Here is a 22,827-nt window from a genome sequence, read left to right as displayed (position 1 = left end):
GATAGACAGTATCTATTCTATCTATAGCTGTTCTGCACATATGAGGGCACTCAAGACTCAATAGAAAACACATTTTATAATATACAAGATGTATAATGTAATGCAATGACATATTTTGGATCAAAAAGTCTCACTTGTAAATTGTCTTAAAGAGTGTGTAATAACATTGTCCTTGGAGTCAGAACCTATTATCAAGTTATAATCGACTGAGTAAAAGGTCCAAGGAAACAGCTCAATCTTTAAGCTCTTTCACTTATTTCTCTACTAAGGAAGGCCCCTTCTTTCTGATTGTTACTAATTAAATAAAATGCTAATTTTGTGTGGTTATGAGTATTCCTCGTGGGTAAATAATTAAATGAAGCCCACTGGACTTTTTAGATGCTCTTTGTTAATGCTTAATGCTCAGAATGGCCTTCTTCATATACAGTACTAGTGTGGAATGATACAATGCTAGCAATCCCCAGGATCCTGCAGTATCCTCTTGATTCCTCTAACAACCCACGATTAGCTGTACCGGAGACCTAGCGGGTGCTATACAGAGGACTACTGTTGATTGGTGGCAACCTTGTATTATTATAGTGTGTATCAACTTTTTTTTTTTTTTTTAAAGATTACAGACAAGCAAGACAATGAACAATGAAACTAATGACATCACAATCTAAAAATTATTTTCCTTTACTTATAATTAATTCCAGATTCTAGTAACAAGGTTTCCTAACAGTTGGATCACCACAGTTTGTATCTTCGAGGATACCTTATGTTCGATAACACGTTCTGTTTATTTATTTATTTACTTACTGCTGGACCGCTGGATCCTACAGGACCGACAGGACCCGATGGACCAAGTTCACCTTTGGGACCCTTGACACCTCTTTCGCCTTTAGCTCCGGTGTGCCCGGCCGCACCCTGTTCAGTACAAAATTTGCAACAGTTACTAAAATATAGTCTGCAATAACAATTCCAGTCATTTTATTTATGAAAGTGAATGTATTTTTACTTCATACTTACAGGAGGACCACCAAAGCCAGTTGAACCAGCGGGACCAGTCTCACCACGTTCACCCTGGGATGGAATAATAAACATTAGATGATAATAGTTGAAAAAAACAAACAAAAAAAAAAACCCTAAGAGTTCAAATTGATCAGAATAATTATTTGAGCAAGGATAAAGGAGTCTGGTTGCTACTTACATTAGGTCCAGCAGGACCAGCTGGGCCAGCAGGGCCAGAAGGACCAGATTCTCCCTAAAGTAAATAAAAAGTCATTGTTATCTTACTGAATAGCAACCATGAGATCTGACACTGAGCTCAATCTAAACTCTTTGCATCGCTGAGTGAAATAATTTATGTGGATGAGTTCACATTCTAGCTGATCTTAGTGATTACTACACATTTCACATGATTTCATGTTAATTGGTTTCAGTAAGAACATTACATTTTAAAATTGCATTTTGAAATTGATAACTCTGATTGGCTGAATATTCCTGGCTCTATAATTCTGAGTGTGGTATAATAAACCTCATCTCACTAAAACTGCTTAAGTTCCAACACACAACTCAGACTATCTAAAAGCAGGTCTATTTCTGAAGCTTCCTGCAGGACCAACATTTTACATCTGAATTCAGTCCTGATTTTACTCCAGTACATGCCAGGATGTGTTGTTCTGGTTTTCAATGGAAAAAAATCAGAAGTACAAGTCCATGCATGCAATGTGGAAACTCAGAACTGAATAAAGCTTTAAAGCTTTACTTGGATTGACCTGTGATTGTTATATGCTGATTGTCTCTCCATTTTTGTAAACCCAGAACTGAATCAGTCTGTTTCTAATGGCATGGATCCAAGGGGCAACCCTAGGCAAAGGGACAAACATGATCATTGCCTCTTACCCACTTTCACAACTCATATGGTTCAGTCATTTACTGGTAGGAATCACCATTTGGGAGAAGGAAGGGTGGCAGTGCAGGAAGGAAAACTTTACAATCAGGTCCATTTGTTAAGGGCAACAATGGGGTTGAGCACAGAAGATTTTGGAAATGTAATAAGCAATTGGCACAACCAACGTCCCATCTCCAGAGGTTTAACAATTCTAGCCTCCAGGGATTTAGTACATTTAGTTCTAAAGAATATTTTTCTTGAAACCTTGAAATATATACTTTCAGTTTTAAGAATCTTTTGTTTCTGTCAAGCTATTTTTAAAAGCAGCCAGTTTACATACTCACCCTATCACCAGAAGCACCTCCTGGACCTGGAGATCCAACAGCACCAGCGGGACCCTAAATGGCAAGAGAAAAACACAATATACTTTTTAATTAAATAAATACAACCAAGAAGTGCCTTACTATCATGCCTTATATCTCACTATTTCTTAAGATCATGCTTTCTATAGGCATTCTGAGTTGCATGATGATTCAGTATTGAGTACCAGGGAATATTGTGAGCTCATCATTACAGATGTTCAATACCTGGGATAACCAGTGGTCATTTTCTAATTCTATAGTTTTCCATTCATTCTTTAAAAGTGCTTATCTAACATGATACCTTACTATATAGTAAGCTAGAGCCTCCTGCAGTAGGTTTTACAAAAGGCTGTGTTGACAGAGCAATTAGATTCTCATCGTGTATTTGGATATTGACTATCTACCCCCAAATATATAAGGCAGAAATGGCCATTGTGTACAGGAAACAAGATAACTTCAAGGTAATTAAAACATCCTCACTGCAAATGTTAGCTGCTAATGGAACAGTTCAGGTTCATTGAGATTCATGTTTTGAACATGCTATTCTGGAAAGTTTATTGTCAATCAAAGGAAAGAATATATAATATTCTGTTCACTATTACCCATACTAAGCTAATGATAGAAAAAATAAATGGCCTGATATACTTACACGTGCGCCATCTCTTCCTTGGTTGCCAAAGTCACCCCTGGCACCAGCTTCACCCTTGAAAAAAAAGGACATTTTTAAGATTGCTTCAAAAACATCAGAAACAGACAACTCCTCTTGTGTTTTCCTTTGCTTTAATAATTTTCTCATTGCTTTCCATATTTAGTTCATCTCATGGGCATACGGTACTTGCTATAAAATCCAATACCCGCGCATGCGCACGCCCGATTTTATATTGGCACGTGCATGAGTGCACGGGTGTCACTCGTGCACGCAAGGGGATGATTTTATTTAAAAGCGTGCGGTGACGCGATCTGGCCTTCCCCGGTTCCCTCCCAGTCCGCTGCAATAAAGGAACGGATTGGGAGAAAAGTTCCCTAACCCCCTAACTATCCTTCCACCCTTTTCCCCCTCTCTGCCCTGAACCCTGACCCCTCCCCCTCCCCAACTCATCTAAATCTTTTTGTTTTAAAACTTACCTGCTCTCATGAGCACACCGTCCCCTGCCCAGCCCCCACTCAGAACCCACCCCTTTTTAGGAACCTGGCACATCCGTGCGTTCTGGGACATACACTCGTATCTCCCAGTATTTCTGTGCGCAGGGGATTTAAATTCGACCCGTTAGTGAAAATCGCGGATAGTTATATATGTAGGTGGCCTGTATTTTGCTAGTCAGTAGTAAATACAGGTACAGGTAATTTCTGTTTGAAAGTTAGCTTGAAGTACATGCATTAAAAAAAGCACGTCAGACACCTGCTATTTGAGAACTGACCCCTCACAAGACAACTTTGAAAGTCTTGTGTCCATGTAAATTGTGTTCTGCCTTCATAAATCGACCTGTCTGAAAAATGTCTGCTCTGCCCAGCTAAAAGCTTTTCAGGCTTCCACCTTTAGCTGGTACGGGAGGAATTTCAGGGAGAGGGGAAAAGGTGAAGCAGGGAACAACAGTGTTTTTGTTTTATTTTCTAGCAAATTTTTTGCTTACAGAAAAGGCAGAGCCAGTCTACTTTGTACCCAGAAGTAATTTTGAAAGGGAAACTACCTATGTAGTTTCCTTTTTAAAATTAGGTCCAAGGGCACTTTGCAGCCATGCATCCGTCCAAAACCTTTCCCTCTTAAATGTTCTTCTTTTATTATGAAATCCTCACTTGAGTTTTTCTTGTAGCCAAATCACACATTTATATTAAGCAAATTCAGCAAATGGCTGCTTGTTTTAAAAACTCTTGACAGCATTGTTAAATACATCCAACATATTGTTCTCACTTTCTTCTTACCGTTTAATTTGGCTTTGTATGATTAATGTATATGATCTATAATCAAGCACTCTAAAGTGTCTCTGTGAAATAAATTGGGTCCAATTATTTACCTTGTCGCCTTTACCTCCAGGAGTACCAGCACCACCTCTTTCACCAGGGATTCCACCAGAACCTGCAGGGCCAACAGAACCAGGGGCACCAACAACACCAGGTTCACCCTAGAGAAAAAATACAATATAATAATGTAAGGATTGATTTCAGAAGTCTTAGAGAAAAATATATTTCTGTATTTGCTAGCTAAGCATACAGTAACCATTATTTTAAAAAGACTCATAAAATTAACAGTATGCTGGTGCTGCTTTAATGCATACTCACATATATACAGGATAATTTTGAAAGGAAAATATAAATGTAAATGTAACATACTATCATAGCAATTTTCAAAATCCCATTTACCCATGTTAAGTGCACATAACACAAGTAAAACCTAGTGGAATATAAATCAAATAAATCAATAAATAAATAATATTAACAATTCAATAACATAAATTGTAGCAATATTCAAATGTTTTTGAGTCTAAAATCTAGCCGCATATAAAAGAGGTGTTCTGGGGGCATTCCAGACATGTCAAAGTTATCCAGTTAACTTAGCTGAACTTCAGTTGTATCTGGCTAAGGGGGTTATTTTCCAAAGGCTTATCATACGCGATACGCTCGTATTGCTTGTGATAAGCCTCTATTGCATGTGAAAAGGCCCTTTTCACGTGCGATAGCATGCAAATTAGATTGGGGCGGAGTTGGGGTGGGGGGGGGGGGCAGCGTCATGGCAGGGAGGGGGCAGAGTCGGCGGTGGCTTTGCTGCCAGCAATAATGTTACTAACATTATCGTCGCCAGTAGCACGCCCAATAGCACCACCTTTCACGGTGGCGCTATTCGGTGTGAAAGCCGGCAGCCGGCACACCGCGGCCGCCAAAATCGCACCGCCATGGTGTGAAGGCTGTGGGCTTTCGCAGGCCCGCCCCGCCCCCCCTGTTTTCATAGGATTCATCATTCTGCAAAGAATGATGAATCCAGGCCTAAGTTAGCTGGCTAACTTTAGACCTGCTTTAGAGCTGGTCTAAAGTTATCTGGCCTTTTGTAGCTGGATAACCAACTACATAACCAGATATCTTCAAAAGTTATCCACTTAAGTGGCACTCCTATACAAAAATAAATAACTCGCCATGGACTTTCTGGCCTGATTCCCACCCCCACTCCCTAAATCAAAATCTCTGCACTAGCCCTCCAGGTTTCCATCCTCCCTCTCTAGGAAAAAAAATTGAAAACATTGTGTGACAGAATCCTCCAACCTCCCCCATGCCACCAAGTACCTGAAAACAGCCCCTTATATGGCCCGTTTCTAGTAAAGCTCTTAGCAGCCAGGCTGAAAGCATAAGCTATCATCATAATTGATCAGCTGCTGGATGAACAGTTATGATGATAGCTTACGCTTCCAAGTGGTTGGTAAGAGTTATGCTGGAAGCCCCCGGGATCATAGCATACTACGACCCTGGGTCATATAAGGGGCTATTTTTAGGTACTGAATTGGTAGAAGGGCTTCAGGAGGCAGCTCGCGGTGTGGGAGTTGGGGCTGAAGGCTGGTGACGTTGCACAATTTTTTTCCCTAGGGTGGGAAGGGGACATGCTGGAGAGCTGGCACTGAGATTTTGGTTTAGGAGGGGTTTGGGGGAGGGGGATCTCAGACAGCATGGTGTTTGACACATCTGAGGTATGTGTGTGGGGGAATTTGGCTGGGAGGCCCATGGTGGTTTATTATTGTTTGGAGAGGATTACCATTTAATTGGGTATCTTTTGAAGATATCTTGTTAAGTGGCTGGTTATCTAGTCACTCAAGGCGGGATAATTTTAGATCCAACCAGCCCTATTCAAAAGCTTGACACTAAGGATTAAAGTTATCAGGCTAAAAGTAGCTGGACAACTTTAATCGGGGATATTCAGTAGGACATTTATCCCAATGAATATCTGGGAGAAATTGCCTGGCTAACATTAGCCAGATAATGTGTCCACTTGCTGGCTTACTGAATATTACCCTCATAGTTGACATAAACATTTTAAAGCTATGTCAATAAAACTTATCATTTCTGGAAATTAATACTCTATGTTGCAGACAATCAAGCAGCTTGGAATTTAGCTGACCTTTCTATTTAGCTTATTTTACAGTGCTTTTCCCAAGGTACTGTACAAAATAATTATTGAGAATGTGAAGATATGTTATTGAGAATGCTAAATTTTGATAATTTGGGAGTGGGAGCTGAGGAAGGCAAGATAGAAAATTTAGATGTTAAGGAGGAATCTGTTAAGATAGTGAAGCAGAGAATGAGTGTGATAGTTTGAGAAAATGAGAAAGATGATTCCACCACTTTGGAAGCCCAGATAAAATGCATTCCACAAATTAAAAGAACAAGTGTCCCTCAAAGTGCCTAAATGGCCTTGTGAAAGAAGCTATTAAAGCCAAAAAGCTATCTTTTAAAAAATGGAGAGCAGGACCTAATGATGAAAATAGGAAGGCACATAAGCCTAGGCAAGTATTGTTGAACTTATTAATTAATGATCTGTAAAAGGTAGCAATGAGTGAGGTGACCAAATTTGCAGATGACTCAAAAATATTCATAGTAGTTAAAGCACTTGCAGATTGTGAGGAACTGAAAATGTATCTTGCCAGGCTTGGGAACTGAGCATCTAAATGAGAGATGAAATATAGTTTGGACAAATGCAAAGTGATACACATAAGTAAAAATTATCTAAACTATAGGTGCACAATGCTAGATTCTATATTAAGAGTCACCACCCAGGGAAAGGATCTTGGTGTCATTGTGGACAATATGTGAAAATCCTCAACTCAGTGTGCAGAAGTAGTTAAAAGAAGATTGTAGAACAAAACAGAGAATAAGATAATGCCTCTATATAGATGTATGTTGCAACAATACCTTGAGTATTACATTCACTTCTGGTCAACCTATCTAAACAAAATATAGTGAAACTAGAAAAGAATTAGAGAAGGGGAACAAAAATGTGTAAGGAAATCAAATTGTTTCCTTATGAAGTATAAACAGGTTAGAGCTCTTCAACTTGAAGAAGAGCTGACTAAGAAGGGATATGATAGAGGTTTCTAAAATCAATCTTTAAGATAGTATAATGACTCGAGATGCTCCATAAAATTAACATGATGCTGAGCTTGATGGACCCTTGGACTGGCCCAGTATGGCAATTTCTTATGTACTTATGACAAACTGGAAAAAGTATTTTCTCACACCACACAATTAAGCTATGGAATTTGTTGCAGAAGATGTGGTCAAGGCATCTAGCATAGCTGAGTTTAAAAAGGGTTTGGATAAGTTCATGGAAAAAAGTCCATATATAATTATTAGCCAGGTAGACGCAGAGAAAGCGAGAAAGCCACTGCTGTCCTTGGTATTGGGTAACAAGAAATGGATCTACTCTTTGGGATCTCCTGGGTAGTTCCTAGGGAACTGGATTAGACATTATCAGAAATAGGATGCTGGGCTTGATGGATCTTTGGTCTGACCAGGCATGGCACTTCTATGTTCTTATGTTCATCAAAGGTATGATATGTAAGCAATGGGCCAGATTTTCAAAGGGCTACGCGCGTAACCGGGCTTACGTGCGCTAGGCCTATTTTAAAAAGGCCCGGTGACGCGCATAAAGCCTTGGGACACCCCTGGACTGCCCCTTTACTAAAGGGGCAGTCCAGGGGTGGGGTGTGGAAGGGGTGGGGCCAGAGGCCTCCAACAGAGCGGCCATTGCCGCTGTATCAGAGGATCGCGTGCTGGTGGTCTGCCGGCGCGTGCAACTTGTGCCTGCCCAGAGATAGGTGCAAAAGGTAAGATAAACATTTGGGGAGGTTTAGAGTAGGGCTGGGGGGGGGGGGGGGGGGGAAAGGTTAGGGGAAGGGGTGGGAAGGTTAGGTTAGGTTAGGGGAAGGAAAGTTCCCTTCCAGGCCGCTCCGATTTTGGAGCAGCCTGGGAGGGAACGGAGGAAGGCAGCACGGCTCGGCGCGCGCAAGGTGCACAATTGTGCACCCCCCTTGTGCGTGCCGACCCCAGATTTTATAACATGTGCGCGCCTGCGCGGGCATGTTATAAAATCGGGCGTACATGTGTGCGTGCCGGGCACCACATGCACATGTACGCCCGCATGCAACCTTTTAAAATCTACCCCAATATGTACAATATATATAATGAAATATTTGTTGTTTTTCATTTATTAATTTATAGCTAGCAGCTATGAATTTCACAAGTGTTATGTGCATTTTCATCCTATACATTTTTTTTTAAAGGTAATAAATCAATATTGTATAAAACTAAAAGAATTTCTCTCAATTCATATAGTGGCACCTTCCAATAATTACTTCCCTGCTCAAAAGCACAAGTGTATATATAATAATAGGTAGTGGTTTATAAGCCAATAAAAAATTATGATTGTCTGATCAACTCCCTAGCACTTTAAGAAATAATTACCCTATAGTTATATATCCTACCTTATTACCATCAGGGCCAGGTGGACCAGATGAGCCTCGAGATCCAAAGGAACCAGGAGGTCCTACAGCACCACTTTCACCAGGGGGACCACGCTCACCCTGCAGAAAACAAATTAGAATGGTTGTGATTTCAAAAATATAATTCAGATTAATTATGGGCAGTTGAAAGTTGTTCATGATTGGGAGAGTTCATTATTGAACTGAATTCTACTGGTCATGCTGAATCTTAGAAAATAGGCTGTGATACCTTTTATTAGACTTGCAGAAAGATCCTCTAATATATGAGCTCTGTGATTGTGAAAGTTCATGTAATATAGGATCTGCTTTATTGGTGCACAGAAGGTTCATGGTTGAATTGGAAAAGTAAAATTCAGTTCTTAAAGTTTCGATTGAGAACTTTTTATAAAATAAAAGTACAAGCCAATCACATGAATATAATTGTCTCGCATTAATTAATTACAAGAGACATGAAACTGAGCATTTTCAGTTTGTAGGTCCCACATTGTGGAATCCCCTAGAAAGTTAGTTGAGGGATGAGATTGATTATCTGAGCTTTGGGAAGAAAATAACTGCTAAACTCCATTCGAAAGCTTATGAGTGATGCATTAGGTTTGTGGATTTTCTCACAGTTTTCTTCAAGTTTTTATTTAATTTAGATATTTTATCTGCTTTTTAAATTATTACTGTGTGTGCAAGTATAATATATTATGAGTTTAATGCTGAAATCCAAGTTAAATAGCTATCCTGGAATCTGCAGAACATAAGAACAAATAAATATAATGGAGTAAAACTTACTCTTGGACCGGCAGGGCCAGGCAGACCAAATTCACCAGGAGCACCCTGTAAGAAGCAGAAAGCCTTGGTTAGAATGTAGTCAAAGTCGCTTTATTTTCTTCAATTACTCTTTAATATTCATTGTGAAAATTAAAGACCCAATGTAGAAAACATTTTTCCCAAGGAAAATTTTAGGCCGGATTTACTAAGACATTTTCCCATTTTGGGTCTAAGGGGGAAAAGCATAGCAAATAGGACCAATAATCGGAGAAAGTCTATGGTACATCGTTCCCTAAATTAGATCTCAATGGCTTCATGTGAAACCTACATGTGATAAAGAGTGCTCATTATTAGGCATCGTTGCGGCCCTTCAATTGCATTCTGATTATCAATTACATTCAAACCAACTGTAAGGAGAATGACTGATGGATGTTTAGAGAGTTATAGTGCACAGAATAGCTCTCTAGTCTGCTGAGGATTTTGCATAAAACCCCCTAAGAATGAGGAAGGGCTTGTGGAAGTATGGGAGAGAATCATGCTCTACTATTGACAACATTTTACTCCTGCCCAAAACTTGCATCGTTTCATGAATATGCCATCGTGTTTCAGGATATAAAGATTTAAATTTTAATTTTAATTAAACTATGACTAAAAAGAAAATGAGCTATGCTGACATTTCTGAACTAACTAGAGAGCACTTAAAAATATTCATTGAAATCTATTGCTCATTTTTAAAGGTCTTCTCAATGACATTATTTCAGCACACTTGTAGTTTTTAAGTTCACAGTGCAACTGAAATGTGAATCAGATTAAAAATGAAATAAATTTTAGCTACAAGTTGCTCTGAGCAGAATAGACCATAATATACTTGCTCTCTGTCTGCTGGTGTTTAATGTGCCATAAAACAGAATCAAGTATAAATTGCTGTCACTGACTTTTATTAACATAAGAACATAAGAAAATGCCATACTGGGTCAGACCAAGGGTCCATCAAGCCCAGCATCCTGTTTCCAACAGTGGCCAATCCAGGCCATAAGAACCTGGCAAGTACCCAAAAACTAAGTCTATTCCATGCTACTATTGCTAATGTCAGTGGCTATTCTCTAAGTGAACTTAATAGCAGGTAATGGACTTCTCCTCCAAGAACTTATCCAATCCTTTTTTAAACACAGCTATACTAACTGCACTAACCACGTCCTCTGGCAACAAATTCCAGAGTTTAATTGTGCGTTGAGTAAAAAAGAACTTTCTCCGATTAGTTTTAAATGTGCCCCATGCTAACTTCATGGAGTGCCCCCTAGTCTTTCTACTATCCGAAAGAGTAAATAACCGATTCACATCTACCCATTCTAGACCTCTCATGATTTTAAACACCTCTATCATATCCCTTCTCAGTCGTCTCTTCTCCAAGCTGAAAAGTCCTAACCTCTTTAGTCTTTCCTCATAGGGGAGTTGTTCCATTCCCCTTATCATTTTGGTAGCCCTTCTCTGTACCTATTATAGGTTGGTTTTTATATTGTCTTAGAGCAAAGGTTGGAAACCCCCAAGTATGTGTGCCACTAGTGTATCATGATGGTTTTCAAAATGTGCAATCCAGCTGGACTTGCCTCATGTCGCAGAAGGTTATCTTAGATGGCCTGAAATCTTTGAAAACACTGAGGGGCAGATTTTTAATAACTAAGTGCGGGCATAGATTTGTGCGCACAACCCGGCGCGCACAAATCTACGCCCGATTTTATAACATGCGCATGCAGCCGCGCGCATGTTATAAAATCTGGGGTCGGCATGCGCAAGGGGGTGCACACTAGTGCACCTTGCATGCACGGAGCCCTAGGGGAGCTCCAATGGCTTTCCCTGTTCCCTCCAAGGCCGCTCTGATTTCGAAGCGGCCTTGGAGGGAACTTTCCTTCCACCCCCCACCTTCTCCTCCCTTCCCCTACCTAACCTGCCCCCCAGCCTTACCTAACCCCCCCCCCTAACCTTTATTTTACAAGTTGCGCCTGCCTCAGGGCAGGCGTAGGTTGTGCACACCGGCCAAGTGCCAGCGCGCAATCCCCCGGTCTAGCAGCCCTACAAAGGCCTCTGACCATGCCCCCGCCCTGCCCTGGACCGCCCGCACCCTGCCCCTTTTTTCAAGCCCCGGGACATATGTGTGTCCCGGGGCTTTGCATGCGTCGCCGGGCCTATGCAAAATAGGCTCGGCGCACGTAACCCCCTCCTGCGCATGTAAATCCAGTTGGATTTATGCGCGTAGGGCTTTTAAAATCTGCCCCTGACAGTGCTGATACTTACAAGGTAGTGACATGCTGGGGAAGTGAAGGAGAAGAAGTAGCAATATTGAGTCTGGAATTAATTTAATTTTTGCTACAAGTTACTAGATTTTGTAAGGAAATATCCTTCTACCTCAAAGAAGACAGGATTTCAGTAGATGGTGTCCTAACCTGCTAAAGAAAGGGGATCTCATAGCATGGCAACATCACAAATAGTAAAGTTGTTGGTTTTTTGGTACTTTGCCATAAAAAGTTGCCAACTTCTGTTCTTGAGTTTTACTAACATGGATGGTAATGAGATCAGCAGATAGTTTTTTCTACATAGATAAGTAGATTCTGATATATTTAAACAAGTTGAACCAAACTACACTACAAATGCATATGGAATGTTATACTATGCAAAAAGTGTACAGAAGGCCAACTGTATGCCAACTCAGAACGTGCATCACAGTGCTTTTGCTACTCACCCTGTCTCCAGGTTTGCCAAGTTCTCCAGCAGGACCACCAGGGCCAGGAAGCCCCTAGATTTGAAGAAGAATAAAAAATAGATTTTAATAAACCAACTTTAATTGTAAATGCTCAGCTGATATAAGTATAATTGGAAATTGTCAATTACATGTATCATTATTCTTGATAGTCCTAGCATTCACTTAATCCAGAAGAAAGTCACATTTTCATGCTGTGCAGTTTTCTTGCTGCTCCTTTGGGGTTTTAGCTCTATTGAAAATGAGGTGGGGGGGGGGGGGGGGGCTTCATTTGCAAACACCTGGGGTTTTGTTCCCAGTGCTCATATATTCCTCTCAACTTATCTCAGCCATTGCAGTAATAGTTCTTGGCCATGGCCACGGACTGCATACCATGACTTCCTCTGGAAACTGATTAACATAGAGTGAGGTAACCAACTCTCATTCTCAAAAGCTACAAACAAGTCTGGTTTTCAGGATATCCACAATGTATATATGAGATAGAGTTGCCTGCACTATATCCATAGTATGCAAATATATCTCATGCATATTCATTATTCATATCCTGAAAACTAGTCCTGTTTCTGCCTCATGCAGATTGGAATTGGCCACTCCTAATGTAGACTCTAAGTATGGCCATTAGGTGTCACCATAATGCATGAGACTCCCTATCTCTCTATCCTTCTCTGTAGCACCACCAGCCTTGGCCAATTTGGGGGAGCAGAAACTTGGCCTGGGATTCAAATTCAGGTCCTTCACATAGCAGTGCTTGCTATCAGGCTGGCCTTGAATAAATTAGCTTTAAAAGTTAGAAATTGTATTTGTATTTACTTACTTGGAAACCAGGAGCACCAGCTGGACCTTGTTCTCCTTTTCCACCAGGGCCTCCCTAGTAAATGAAAAATTATTTTTTTGATTTAGAAATTATAGTCCAGTAGTAGAATATTTTATAGAACAAAATGGAAAATGAACAACAACTATATTATTAGTGTAGACATTATAACTTACAGCGAGGCCAGCGGGGCCTTGAGCACCATTGTTGCCATCAGGGCCAGGAGCTCCCTAGACAAATCCAGGATAGGAAAATAATTGGTTATTGCTGTATTATTCACAAGTACAGTTATCTAAGACATTTCTGAAATATTGTGCCCCCTTCTGTTAGGATTAATTACACGTTTTTTTCATGTCTCCATCGTTAAAATGACTGTGATTAGTAGTAATAGTCAAGAAATGGTGGCTATACTGACATCTGTGGGGATGAGCAGCCACAGCCAATCTTACAGAAAGCAACAGGACTGCTTACAGGTACGAGCAGTGCATGGATGTGAGCATCCCAGTGCTGTGCTATTGTTTCAACAAAGAATCCTTCCTTGCACAGCACATAAAAGGAATTTCAGTGCTATGGGCTGAACCACAAGAACAGTTGTTCTTTTTCATAAAAATAAAACAGATTTTCAGTTTGACTATGCAATAATAATAATCAGCTTTGGTTATTCAAATAAAGGCCCTAATTCATAAAGGTCTTTCTCCATAGGCCCAGAATGGGAGAAAAGTCTTTGTGGATCGGGCCCCAAGTTGGATATTAATGGTCCTTCTGGCTTAAGGACTATCATCAAGGTAGTTTAAAATCTTGTTTATCAGGGATTGTTGCTTAATTTTGTATCAGTCAACTGTGAAGTTAAATATTAATTCATGCTTTTTTTTTTTCTGGCATGGTAGTTCCCTCGCTTCTCCTTTATTTTTCAAACTCAGTTGGAACCGGTGCTGGGATTCTGGCATCATGAGCCTTAATTTGCAACTACCCCGGGGATCTTTTTTTTCACCTTTTTTAATAGCCCCCTCTCACTGTTCCTTATCTGCTCAGTGCAGCAATGATTCCAAGAGCAGGAGCCATGCACCAGGGCCCCTTCCACTATTCTGGGCTCTAAATCCAGCCACCAAGGTGGTTGCCCTTAGTGAGGACCATGATTTCCTCTCCCCAGAGGTTGTAAATGCTGCCTCCACAGCACCAGCTGACCCAGGGTTCAGAAGTCCCAAGGCAGCGTTTGAACTGGGGACCCTACTCATGGTGGCGCACGAGTCCAGCCCTCATTTATTATTCTTTTGAGGTCTGAGCAGTTGTTTTTAATAACTGTGCTCTGAATTTTGGATAAGCTAGCAATAATTGTTTTCATGTTGGATGCAAGTTTTAGCACTCGTGCTTTTGATTTAAATGATACCAATTATCCATGTGGAATCCCAATGTACTTTACAATTCCAGATTCTAGACACATATATGCAGACAACTTTAATGTGTATGACAAGATAGCTTAATCTACCTTTAAGGATGGGACTTCATGGCAGCTTTTAAATAATAATAATAATAATACAATTGAATATAAATAAATACAATATATTAGATGTCAGACTTACCCTTGGCCCAGTGGCTCCAGTACTACCTCTTTCACCATTTTTACCAGGTTCACCCTAAAAAATAAAAATGAGAAAAAATTAGGTTGCCATTTTAACCTAAGACAGAAATATTTTTACTCCTAGAAATTTTCATGGAACCTAAACAGTTGTAACTTTTTTAGAATCTAGTATTTGTTGGGTATCTTGGAGAGAACGTGCCTTACTGCAAACTGAACAAGCAGTGACTTGCTGCTCTCTCACCTGGGGAGAGTAATTACACTATGGGATAAAAGGCTTGAAGCTGGCGATGTTCACAGAATCTACAGTGATGTCATTCAGCTGTTATGATGTCACAAAATGCTGTAGATTTGTAGCACAGTTATATGCTGTACTGCATACAAATGAGAACTGGTTGCATGCTCAAAACTGAGAGTCAAACTTCATTATGGCATCAGGGGTTAAAAATGAGTCATGTATCAAGGCATATGGCAGATTTTTCTTTACTTTAAATGAAATGTTTCCCCTCTCAGTTGCATACATTTAGATTTCCATTTATAAAAAGGGTTGCTTTCTTTTTTGTTTTACAGAAATAATCATTAACTAAATAAAAAATTACAGAAAGCAAATAACAGTGCATATGATCTTTTGTAATGTCAGACATTGCCTGAAGAAGTGAATTTGGTAGTCCAAAAAGCTTCTATTTATAGGTGTGTTTTGATAGTGGGAATAAGCCTATTGTGGAGGGTACATCCATCTGTCTGTCTGTCTGCCTGCCTGTCTACCTATACACATGTTTCAGGGATTGTTTCATTTGATAGATCTTGCTGAACTTTGTTAGCAGAGTGTCTTGCTGAGGAGTCAGTAGTGATGCTAAATTTCAGCAAGATTTGTCAAGTGGAATGGCTCCTTTGATGTCAAGACTGTGAGGTTAGGGTTGATTATAATGAGCAGGCAAGTTGGAGTGTGCAAGAATGGAAATAGATGAAATGCACCATCCTTGTGTTAAACTATTCTGTGTTTACTACTAGTTAAATGTTCATCAGACTTATAAAGACATCATCTCTAGTCTATCCAATCACTTAGTTTTCTTACTAATTTTATTTTTGGTGGAATATCACAGTATTCTTTCCTTTATCCATGATTTTATAGAGACACATATTTCTTAATGACAATATAAACTCAAACTTTACTTACAGATGGACCTGATGGACCAGGGAATCCCGTGTTACCAGCCTCTCCTCTTGGACCAGCTGGACCTGCTGGGCCAGTACGGCCTTCAATACCTTGGGGACCCTTAATGCAAAAATGACATTTCACAGTATTTGTTTTTCAACAGTTATTTGGGTTTAAAGCTTTATGAATAACTATTAATAATAGTGATAAAAATATTAATTATAAAATAAGCAATGGGATAATATGATTGAAGTGAAGAGACTGCAATGTAAGCTAGATAAGGCATAGTACTTAACTAATATCTAGCTGGCTTTTGTAAAGACAGCTTCTCTTTAACATATGCTTTCAGTGATAGTAGGAGGTGGACTGACATTTTGGTCCCTTGCTCTTCTGAGATCAATCCCCTTCACTTTTCCACCAAAGGTGGATGGAGTGGAGGAAAGGGGAAAGGTATAGTGGGAGGTTGGGAGCTCATGCATCCCATTGCAACTTTTTCACTTGAGGTCCTGATGGCTGCTGGTTGGGTCCTTCCCATGGGAACACTTGAGAAGTGGTCGAGCTCTGTGCAAGGCATAAAGGTGAGCCCATCAGAGCCCTCCTCCCTTCTCCTACTGACTACAGCTGGCGATTCTAGTTGTATGTATTCAATACAAGTGGAGCTCTTGCTTTATACACTTGCTTGTTATCTTTATTGTGATATTGCGAGAGGCTGTGTGAGGAGACAAGGACCAAGTGTCTCGACTAGCTATGTTACTGCTTATCATTAACTAATTGCGAGAAAGTTCAATGGCAGGTGTATTCAGGTATTTTGGTTTTAAAAATGCCTTCCAAACACAGCAATGTAAGTACTTACAGAAGGACCTTCTTTGCCTGTTGGGCCTGCATGTCCGGAGTTTCCAGGGTGACCCTAAAACCAATAAGATATTCTTTATGTAGAATTCTTTTAGTTACTGCTAAAAATAACTTTCTTTAAACAAAGCAATTATTGTAAGTCTTAAATGAAAAACTATTTTAGGATTTGTTAGACCAGATCAGATTAAATCCAAATTCTAAATGAATACTGGTGGACTGGTCAGATATAATCAGAGATAAACAGGACGAACTGTAAATTGACTGGACAAATCTTGAGCTATTCACAACTTGCCTCCTATCATCACTGCTACCTGTTTCAGGTCTTTTTTTACTCATTCGGATGTGAATATTTGGAGGTTCATATTTATATTCCATGAATTTCCAAATTCACAGTATTTTCAAATATTGTGTATCTATGAATACACAATATATACATGAATACATATGTGAAACTTGTATGGTTTACATTATTATATATGTATGTTATATAATTTGCTCTGAAACCATTTTATTTGGAACATTTTAAATGAATGAATGAATATTCATGCAGATCCAAATAAATGTAAGTAAACTTGTAAAGGAATATAAAAGGGAAACGCTGATTGAAGGTCTGAAGGTAGGTCAGAAAAGCTTGCACTACACCCTAAGCTGTTCATCTCCACACAGAAATATTTCTCATTTTCTCAGTCCAATCCATACTACATACTTATATAAACCTAGTTATCACATAACATCAAAGTAGCATGCAATGTTTTGCATTATACATACAGTAGGGCTTAATTAAAACATAAAGATTCAGACATAGATTTGGAGCTAGAGATATTTGCAGGGTGAAAAATCTAAAATTTGGATAACCAAATGGCTGGATAAAAAAATTAACAATTTCAGACTCGTCTACCATACAAATGGGGACCTTCATTTTCAGTTTTTATTTCATTTTTCCAGGAATTTTATCAGTATTTATTGCAATGAACAAAAATGGGAGAAAATCAGTGGAAAAAAATGAATCATTAGGGCATCAGGTGGATGCAAGATATGGGGGACATATATGTACGTTTTTTTTTTTTTATGGAAGAGGAACAATTTTGTGATTCAACTGGGATTTCCCTTTTATTAAATATATTTTATTTTCTGGAACAAAGTGCAGTACCCGTAGCTTAGTTACAACTTACTCTCTGGCCTAAAAGGCCGGGCTCACCAGGGCGACCAGCATCACCATGAGGACCAGAGACACCAGCGGGACCAGTAGCACCACGATTGCCTGGCATGCCCTACAAAACAGTTAAAGAGAAATAAAAGAACAACTTACTACCAGCAAAAACAGAAAAAGGATGCAGACTTTTCTTAAGAAATATAATTCTAAAAAAAATCCTTACCATTCCACCAGCTCTGCCATCAGGGCCGGGCAGACCACGAGATCCGGGAACACCCTGAAAGAGTACAAGTATAAATCAGGTTAGAAACTGGACAAACATGGAAAGTTGCTGTTTGTATCTAAGAGGAAATGCTTTGAAAGAAGGTGAAAAGCTTTACGGGGTCACCTGTTTTCCCTGCTTTCCTTTATTCTTTCAGTTCACTGCATTAATTAATTACACAGTAACACAGTAAAGTCGGCAGAAAAGTACCAAACGGTCCATCCGGCCTGCCCAGCAAGATTCTTATGGTAATATCTGCCGCGCCATGCAGGTCACACTCAAATTTCTCTTAAGGGTAGTCCGTGCAGTTACCCCCAAGCCTTATGATAAGAGTAGTAATATTTACAATCAAAAACCAAGCAACTATCAAACCCATAAAATATTACTGCTAGCAACATTTTTACTGGGTGAGGAGTCTTCCTGAAAATTCCAGCAATGCTGACTTGCTTTGCTTTTGGACTTGGCCGTAGAAGCAGTCCTGTGCTTTTACCCTTATGTCTGCATATCATTACCCCAGACTGTAAAAGTCGAGGCCCATGTTGTATACTGTCTGAATCAAATTCCCCTATTTCCTCCCCCCCCCCCCCACCCTGCCATCAAAGCAGAGAGTGATGTTGCAGTTGTTTATTGGTTGAGGGCAGTAATCCCCGTGCCTCTGATAAGAGTAGTAACTGTCCCACCCGAGTACTCTTTTCTTCATTTCCGTCCTCTAGCATTTAGGGATCCACAGTGTTTATCCCATGCCCCTTTGAATTCTTTTACTGTTTTTATTTTCATCACTTCCTCTGGAAGGGCAATCCAGACATCCACCACCCTCATGAAGAAATGTTTACTGACGTTGGCTCTGAGTCGCCCCCCCCCCCCCCCTGGAGTTTCATTTTGGGACTTCTAGTTCTACTGTTTCCTTTCCAACAGAAAAGGTTCAAAGTTCATGCTTAATTAAAACCTTTCAGGTCTGTATCATATCCCTCCAGCACCTCCTCTCTTCCAGGGTGTACATTCTTATATCCTTCAGCCTCTTACCATTATAAAACCTCAAATAGACTTCAGGGAAAGTTTGATTGAATTTATAATGTATAAAAAGTTAGCAAACATGTCAACAAATATGTTTGCACTAAAACAACAGTAGTTAAGACATTTAAAAAATGGTGTACCTAAAGCTCTAGTTGAGCATCTCAGTTTACTCATGCAGATGTAATATTCAGTAATTTTAATTGAATCTTTAATATTTGTTTTCTTATATTCCCTGTTTTCTCTGTTATGAGGGAAGTCTCTGAGGGGTATATGAACCTACCCTCATGCCAGCGGAACCAGCAGGGCCAGTGCTTCCAGCTTCACCATTGGGGCCTCTCTTGCCTTCTTCACCAGAGGGGCCAGCGGGGCCACCGGGACCAGCAGAACCCTTTATTATTGAGAAAAGAGGAAAGATCGTATCTCATTATTCACAAATATTCTTCAGCGCACTAGATATCTTTTAAAAGATGAATTTCTCTTTAACTGCCACTTACAGGTTCACCCTTTCCACCAGTATCTCCCTTTCCACCAGCTGAACCAGGATCACCCTAAGGACAAATACAGAAATAGAGCATAGGTTAGATTTTTCAAACTTGTAAAGCAATTGTTCCAACCAAACTGTTCACTCCATAAAATAAACTAGGTGAATGATATATTGACAATTTCTATAAAACATGGACAATGAAATGCAGGAAATCAACTTCCATCAACATTCCAGTTTGAAGATTGAGATTAAAAAATAACCTATTTTAAATCTTAAAGAGTAAATAACCTGCCCATAATATCTAAAATGCTAAAAAAAAAGTTTTCACGTACACCAAGTCCTCTGGCACCAGCAGCACCAGCGGGGCCTTGGGGTCCAGGAATACCACGAGCACCAGGTAGACCAGGAGCACCAGCAACACCAGGAAGACCCTAAGGGTAAAAGGCATATGCAGAAGATATCAGCAGATTAATTGCAAGGATTTTTTTTTTTTTAGAGGCATTTCTTTTAGAATGTCAATGTACTCACAGCAGCACCTTTAGCACCAGCCAAACCATTAGCTCCAGGATTACCCTAAAAAAGAGAGAGTCCTATGAGTATAATACATTTTTATTCCTTTTATTTCTGAATATTTAAAATTCACAGATGACAAATTCTTAGTTTTACTTACTGCAGGGCCAACAGGGCCAAGTGCACCTGGAGGTCCAGGCTCACCTCTTGAACCGGCAGAACCAGTAGGACCCGAGCTACCTCCAGGCCCGACTTCACCCTGTTTGATTAAATCAGATCAAGAAGGCATTAAATAAACAGATTCATGGCAAGCTGTGCTTAATTTAGTCTCCATGCAAATTGCATAGTCTTTATATCTGGACACATAAGTTACTCCTAAACTTGCAAGGATCTGCACAGCATGGTAAAATAACCTCAAAATATTATAGGTATATTACACACATAAAAATGTAATTAGAGAAGCATTATGGTGAGAATTCTCAAAATTGGTATTTATCACCATAACATTACACAGGCTCTGATTTTACTATGATTTTTTCCCCCAAAGACACAAAAAGGGAGAAAAACTTTAGTAAATAAGAACCTTAGATTTCCCTGGGGATAGTACAGTATGTGAAGGCCTCTATACTAATATTTGTACATCCTGTATTATAAACAATGATTTTCATAAACTCTGCAGTCTGGAATATGGCGATGTGTCACACTCCATGCAAATATAGTGCATACCTTTCAACATGTTGTTCTTTTACTCAAATTTCTCATACTTAAATATTTGAAAATAAGAAAGGCACCTGCTTTGGGTTAGGTACTAAAAGGATGAGAATTTGGTTTTGAACTGACAATTTATTTTTTTTTTGATCAAACAAAGGGGGTCATTTTCTATGGCTTATCGCGTGCGATAGCTTGCTGGGGGTGGAGTCGGACGCTGCGATGTCTTTGCTGGCGGCAATAAGGTAAGATCCGTTATCGTCGCCAGTAGCGCGTCCAATAGCACCACCTTTCACGGTGGCGCTATTGGACGCGAAAGCCGGCAGCGAAAACACCGCGCTGGTACGAAAGCTTCCGGCTTTCGCAGGCCCGCCTCACCCTTTGCCCCCCCCCCCCGCCCCCCGTTTTCACTGGATTCACCATTCTGCGTTAGAATGGTGAATCCAGGCCAAAGTATAATAAATCTGACAAATTTTTCTTAAGTGAAAAAGTCAATATTTTTCAATGCATATTTGTCTCAAAATTCAAAAACAAACCCTTCTAAAATTTGGCAGATCAATAAATATCAGGACTCCATCCCTGACTGCCAAATGTCAAGACAATGCCCTTTTTAGGAAAATTATGGATGGAATGAAAATTGAGCTTTAATACTGATGTGTCATTTTATGGTAGCACAATAGTTATTTACTACATAGAGCTCTTTCTTTGTGATTGTGCATGGAAAGCCATAATGGCAAAGTCATACTATCTGTTAAAAAAGTGTCTTCCATGTTCTATCCCATTAGATTGCAAATTCTTAGAAATTGGTTTCATTTTCTACACCACTCCCACAATGAAACGGTTTAAGAAAAATGATATCTCATTAGCAGTTAATATTCCTACCTTGGTACCAGGAGCACCTGGGAGACCGGGAACACCAGCTGAACCAACAGGACCCTAGAAGAATAAATGCCCAAATTGTGTTTACAAAAATGAGGCATCACTGCTGTGAAGGTGTAATTAAAATCAAGAAAAATGTTATCTTTGCACAAGCATTTGGTTTATTACTTAAGGAAGAATAACCACTCAGCAGGTGTTTTCATATCTGAAATAATATCTTGAGCACCTTTCACTGTATTAGTCCTCAATGGCCTAATAAGGGAGTCATACTAAATTCTTTATAGGGAAGCTTAACCTTCTTTCACAAAGAGCAAATTATTAGAATTTAGATGCCCTAGGAGCATGTTACAAATTATTTTGGTGAATTTTAAAAGATCTGCCTTAATACTTGAGTCTTCTAAATTCCTGGTCATGCTGGCTTCATTTTAAGCATGGGGTATATATCTTGCAGTTATAACACTTTCATTGAGAAATAGAAAGTTTAGGTAAGCAAGAGCAAATGTGGCCTGCTTTGTGAAAGGCCTTTTCCTAGGCAGAAACCACTTTATAAATAAAGCTCTTGGAGTATATAAACCTGAACAAGGAAATGAAAACCATGTTTATGCATGGATTTTCTAGCACTTTCCAATTTGACCCCATTGAGCATTGCCTCACATTCACCTAGATCAGATTGAGATGATTTTAAATTGGGTAGGTTCCAGGCCCATGCTCCACCTTTCCTCCAAGTTTGTCTCTGACCTGCTTTTTTCCTACATAAGCTATTGTGCCCCCAGACAGATAGACATATGCATGAACTGAATCACTGCTACATCACTTCCAGTCCTCATTGAAAAATGCTAAAAATGTAAGTAGACAGTAAAAATAAGGTAATGTAAAATGGTGGATCATTATTTGTTTGCTTTTGTGAACCCACCCTGGGATTCAGGAATTTTGTTTTATGATTTCTGAACATTTCGGGGAGTTTTACATGTGACTAATTTCTAAAGCAACAGGTGTTTTAAATGTATTTAGAGTAGATATATGGAGTCACAAGGTGGGGGTGGGATGAAAAGGATTAGAAGAAGTTTGGAATATCTCTCATTCTGACCCTTCATGAGTGACATTTTGATCATCTAGTGAATATAAACTGAATTTATGATGGAAGAGCCTTTGAAATATTGATTTGAGATTTGCTTTGGTTTTTATGATTCATGGATT

General features: G+C 39.6%; 1 protein-coding gene across 1 annotated transcript in view; it reads right to left on the bottom strand.

The window, feature by feature from the left end:
* The window catches only part of COL1A2 (collagen type I alpha 2 chain), a 79,339-nt gene that overhangs the window by 28,189 nt on the left and 28,323 nt on the right, over window positions 1-22,827 (bottom strand). The window contains exons 16-37 of the mRNA XM_029588900.1: window positions 21,634-21,687; window positions 20,204-20,302; window positions 20,062-20,106; window positions 19,866-19,964; window positions 19,544-19,597; window positions 19,330-19,437; window positions 17,997-18,050; window positions 17,793-17,891; window positions 16,622-16,675; window positions 15,790-15,888; window positions 14,617-14,670; window positions 13,213-13,266; window positions 13,040-13,093; window positions 12,208-12,261; window positions 9,492-9,536; window positions 8,697-8,795; window positions 4,248-4,355; window positions 2,885-2,938; window positions 2,218-2,271; window positions 1,190-1,243; window positions 1,009-1,062; window positions 799-906 (exon numbers count right to left, since the gene is read on the bottom strand). Coding sequence (XP_029444760.1) covers window positions 799-906; window positions 1,009-1,062; window positions 1,190-1,243; window positions 2,218-2,271; window positions 2,885-2,938; window positions 4,248-4,355; window positions 8,697-8,795; window positions 9,492-9,536; window positions 12,208-12,261; window positions 13,040-13,093; window positions 13,213-13,266; window positions 14,617-14,670; window positions 15,790-15,888; window positions 16,622-16,675; window positions 17,793-17,891; window positions 17,997-18,050; window positions 19,330-19,437; window positions 19,544-19,597; window positions 19,866-19,964; window positions 20,062-20,106; window positions 20,204-20,302; window positions 21,634-21,687 — 1,557 coding nt within the window. The remainder of the gene's footprint in view (window positions 1-798; window positions 907-1,008; window positions 1,063-1,189; window positions 1,244-2,217; window positions 2,272-2,884; window positions 2,939-4,247; window positions 4,356-8,696; window positions 8,796-9,491; window positions 9,537-12,207; window positions 12,262-13,039; window positions 13,094-13,212; window positions 13,267-14,616; window positions 14,671-15,789; window positions 15,889-16,621; window positions 16,676-17,792; window positions 17,892-17,996; window positions 18,051-19,329; window positions 19,438-19,543; window positions 19,598-19,865; window positions 19,965-20,061; window positions 20,107-20,203; window positions 20,303-21,633; window positions 21,688-22,827) is intronic.

This window comes from Rhinatrema bivittatum, chromosome 2, assembly GCF_901001135.1.
Source record: "Rhinatrema bivittatum chromosome 2, aRhiBiv1.1, whole genome shotgun sequence".
Taxonomy (NCBI): Eukaryota; Metazoa; Chordata; class Amphibia; order Gymnophiona; family Rhinatrematidae; genus Rhinatrema; species Rhinatrema bivittatum.
Note: the sequence above shows the minus strand (reverse complement) of the source record. Positions and strands in the feature narration are given on the sequence as shown.